Source organism: Otolemur garnettii, unplaced genomic scaffold (assembly GCF_000181295.1).
Source record: "Otolemur garnettii isolate 467f Iridium unplaced genomic scaffold, OtoGar3 scaffold00049, whole genome shotgun sequence".
NCBI classification, from domain to species: Eukaryota; Metazoa; Chordata; class Mammalia; order Primates; family Galagidae; genus Otolemur; species Otolemur garnettii.
This window is the reverse complement of record NW_003852444.1, coordinates 13104037-13108647: the sequence shown is the minus strand read 5'-3', so window position 1 is coordinate 13108647 and position 4611 is coordinate 13104037. Positions and strand designations below refer to the sequence as shown.

The window sequence follows — 4611 nt, the reverse complement described above, 5'->3', positions numbered from 1 at the left end:
TCCTGAGCTCACAGGTTAGAGACCAGCCTGAGCAACAGCAAGACCCCATCTCTAAAAAAAATAGCCAGTCGTTGTGGTGGGCACCTGTAGTCCCAGCCACTCAGGAGGCTGAGACAAGAGAATCACTTGAGCCCAAGAGTTTGAGGTTGCTGTGAGCTGTGATGTCAGGGCACTTTACTAACGGTGACAAATGAGACTCTGTCTCAAAAAAAAAAAAATTTAATAAAATAAATAAATAAATAAATATAAAAGAACTTGGAGTATGTGGCTCGCACCTGTAACCTTGGCACTCTGGGAAGCTGAAGCAGGAGGATCACTTGACCAGGAAGAATGAGACCTTATCTCTACTTTAAAAAAGAAAAAAAAACCCACAAAATTTAGTTGGGTGTTATGGTGGACACCTGTAGTCCCAGCTATTGGGGAGGCTGCAGCAAGAGGATCTTTTGAACTCAGGAGTCTGAGGTTGTTGTGAGCTACGCTGATGCCACGGCACTCTAGCCTGGGCAATAAAATGAGACTCAGACTAAAATAATAAATAAATAAATAAATAAATAAATAACTCGAAGTGTGTGTATAATGACTCTCCTTCCTATTTCTCCATTCAGTGAACAAAATCTTTTTTCCCTTTTAGGAAAAGTGAGTAAGAAGTAGAGACAGGGGCTGAGAGTGAAATTCCGATATGGTTCCCTATTTAGAGAACAGAGATATAGGGATAAATGACATATTCTTGCTCCCATGGGTAGAAGCAAAGCCTTCGCATCCTTCCAGCAGGAGCAGGGGATCTCACACCCAAGGTGTGACTTAGATCATTCACTTTCCAGATTTCAGGAAGAGTTGTGTTAGTAGATCATTCCTACATCAGATATGGGGGTAGCATGGTGGGGGCAATGGTCCAGAGGTTCAGGCTGACACCAACCAATTTCCAAACAAATTCACTCACCCAGTTCAAGAAGCAAAAGAAACACCAATAAAACTCGGAAGATGGTTCCATAGCATTTTACTAATAACTACTCAAAAATTGGCCACTAGAGTGAAAAGGATAACAACAATATCAAGACTAAGAAAGAATAGCATAAAAATTTTGCCTCCATTATCTGGCTACTCTGGTGTCCTTGGTGTTTCCCTCCCCATCGCTCTAAGACCTGAAAGGAGTCAGTTCTGTTAATGAAAGACATGTCACAGGTTGTCAGAGGCCATCCCCAGACCAAAGTCCCCAAGACAGAAGAACCCAAATAAGGCTAGAAAAGCCAAGCTTTCTTGAGCCCAGTTCCAGAATGGTTAGTGGGAATTCCTTTCCTTTTAGATTCTTTGTTCTACTTACCCTATGATACACATCTTCTACTGAGAAGGACAAAGGGGAAATCAGAGCCATTCAAGGGGCCCCTAGTGCCCTACCTATCCAGCCTTATCTGAGGAAACAGCAAAGAGACAACTTTTTCTACTACCAAAAATTCCCTCCACAACTGGAGACCTCCTCTTCCAATATGTAACTCAAGGACAGCACCACCTACCCTGCTTACCCTTCATCAGAAAATACCAAATGTCTTTGAGGTCACAGGCCATACTCTTTGGGTTCTAAGGACTCCCTCTCACTTAAGTTTAGGAGCACTAGAGAGAATCCCATTGCCGTGTTTGTATCATTCATTCTCTCAAGGATGCTGGAATGCCTAGGACCAGAAAAAAAGAATTGACATTGAAAACTAACTTAGCAGGTCCAAAGATAAAGTCTCTTCCAGGATGCCAGAGAGTCCTTCTCACTGTAAGTCCACATAGTATGAAGGGAGGGAATAGACTTAAACTATTAAGAAAAGGCATTTTGGATCAAACACAACAGGAAAAGTGCTCAATGGGACCTCAACATTTGAAGGTACATAAAATTGATAGGAAATACAGAGGGATGAGATCCTGGCAGTGGGAAAGTAGAGAGGAATCCTTTGACTAAAGGCCCAGAGAGGAGGAAGAGAAAGGGTAAACAAGTGCAAGGGAAAGAGTCACTTAGAAGGCCAGACACCTAAGTTCTAGTCAAGGCTCCTGTCAGCAACTCAGTATACGACTTTGAGCTTATCTAGGCATCAGTATCTTCATCTGCAAAACAGAGAAAAGAAGTTTGTTTAACCAAATGCATGCTACGGTCCTATGAGATTATGGCATACTCCACAAGTGTGACTGGTGGACTACTACAAGATATTCAGGAGGGAACTAGAGGGGACCTCACATAGGCAGGGAATGTCTTTCAGCCTTATCTCTAATGAAAAGGTTACATGTATACACATTCATCCATAACAAGCATAGTTGTCGGTGATTTCATCCATAGCAGCAGAGACACATATACAAAAAATAAATACTGTTTGATTCCTTCATGGGAAGAGAGGGGTCTTGAGGATGTAACTTGGAGGAACTCCCCAAACAGAGGAAAAGTATCCCCTATTCGATAATAACTATCACCTTGCTGCTCCTTCCTCAAATCCAAGAAACTAGCCTCTCACTTTCCCCTCTCCCATCCACAAACTCGCTTGTTACAGAAACAAAAATTCACAGACCCTGAGGGAAATAAACCCCTAGTTAGCCAACTAAGAATTGAACAGAATCTACCATTCCTGAGAATACTTGGGGTGGGAGCAGCTGGGACCACATGCCCCTATTTCCCTGAAAGTCATCAACAGTTCTAAAAAGTCTTTTTCTGGACCTCTCCTACCCCAATGTTGCTTGGGTTTTCCTTCTGGACCACCCCTTTCCTTCTGGTACTTTTAGGGCTGTTTTTCAAATTCTTTAACCAATTTCATTGTGAGAAAGAGCCAGGAAAGTTACCATCCCCAAGCAGGAATCCAAATGGGGAGAAGGGCTACGACGCAAGTGCAGGGTTACAATCACACAATAGGACCTGCAGACAGACTCACACCACTCCCCAGACACCAAGAAGCATCTCTCAGCCATACATCCACATGGACGCTTACATGGCCTCTCTTGGTAGAGGTAGCTGTGGCAATTGGGGGAGTGGAGGACATCAGTCTCCCATCAACCTGAGATCCTTGTTTAAAAGATACTAAAAATAAATTAGTAAACATTGCTGTTTACAGAAATAGAAATAATTTCTGTTTCCAAAGGCCTCTCATCAATCCCAGTCCTGGACATTTCCAAGACTGCCACCCTTGACACCCTGTCCAAGGTCCGCCCTGGTGGGTGGGTGAGACACCAGAGTACTTTGAGACTGGGAGCTCCTCAGGCATCTGAGAATTCCAGTTTCACATCCCTGGTCCCAGGGAGGGGGACGATCTTCAGTACTATGAAGAGTACCAGAGTTCATCCATTCTCACCAGTTCCTGGGGCTGTCTTGAGGCAATCCTCCCTTTTAGGATGGTAAGCGTGTCGCAAGAATTTCTGCTAGTTTCTGGCCCCCAGTCCCTCCCCAGAGTCCAACATGCCTGCCTGGACCCACCATCCGAGCGAGGAACCAGTCTGTGCCTTGATCTAATGACTCTGGAAAAGAGGGATGCGCAGAGAGAAAGCAGGGAAAATAGCCTGGGGGACCGTCCTTTAGGGTACTGAAAGCAGTTGACTGTCCTACAGGCATGTGCTGCGGCTGGGCGCCTGGCTGGGGCTGGAGTCGGACCTTTCCACCACACTTGAGGCTTGAGGGTCGGCACGTGGAGTGCGACGTCGCCCCCGGTACTCAATCATGTCGGGATGATAGGTTGGGTGGCGGCGAGCGTGTTTGGTCAGGTGGTCGCTCCTGGAGAACTGCTTGGGGCAGAGGGGGCAGGAGAAGCGCTTCTCGCCTGTGTGCGTCCTGTAGTGGCGGGCCAGCTCGTCGGAACGCGTAAACTTCTTGTCGCAGTCGAGCCAGTCGCAGGAGAAAGGGCGCTCCCCCGTGTGGGTACGCTGGTGGGACTTGAGGTGCGATGACTTGTAATAAGCTTTGTTGCATCCCGGGAAGAGGCATTGATGTCGCTTGGCAGCAGGTGTGACAGGCCTCCTCCGGAGCACCTGACCCGCGGCGGGGGCGGGGCCAGGCCCTGGGGCCCCTCCCGAACCCCCCCCAGAGGCTGCGGGCTCGCCCAGGACCGAGGGTGCATCGGGGGAGCTCGCGGGTCCGGAGACCGCAGCTGCGCTGGAGGCTGGAGACGACTCAGAGCGCGGGGTCGGGCTGGAGCACCGGGTCGGGTCAGAGGAGCCGGACGAGGCTCGCAGAGCTTCCCCCGAGTTCTCCCCGAAGCCCTCCCCAGAGCCGCCGCGCAAATCAGCCAAGACGCTTGCAGCCAGCAGGTGGGGCGCCGCGCTGCACGCGCCGGGGCTAGGGGCGGGGAGCAGGGGGACAGACGCGGGCCCCGGTGGCCCCGGACCCGGCAGAGCGGACTCCGGTGGCGCCGCACCCACCTCTGAGCTTGCGGCTCCGCCGGCGCCCTCGGGGTCCGGCGGGCGGCGGTGAACCACGGCACCCGCGGACATGGACACCAGGCACTCGGCGGCGAAGTAGTCCAGACACGCCACGGCTGCCGACATGCTGGGACCGCTCGGCAGCCGGCGAGCGCTGTCCGAGCGCGGCCGGCCGCGAGCGGGAGAGTTCCTGGGAGCGTCCGTCCCGCAGCTTCAGAGCGAGAAGCAGGAGGCCGG

The 4611-nt window shown here is 50.2% G+C and overlaps 1 protein-coding gene across 1 annotated transcript; it reads right to left on the bottom strand.

Moving 5' to 3' along the window:
- Positions 1–3068: 3068 nt before the first annotated feature.
- On the bottom strand, positions 3069–4500 carry KLF14 (Kruppel like factor 14). The gene has a single exon (XM_003791613.2). The coding sequence runs from the start codon at positions 4498–4500 to the stop codon at positions 3562–3564; it is 939 nt and encodes a 312-aa protein (XP_003791661.1). The 3' UTR covers positions 3069–3561.
- Positions 4501–4611: the final 111 nt, after the last annotated feature.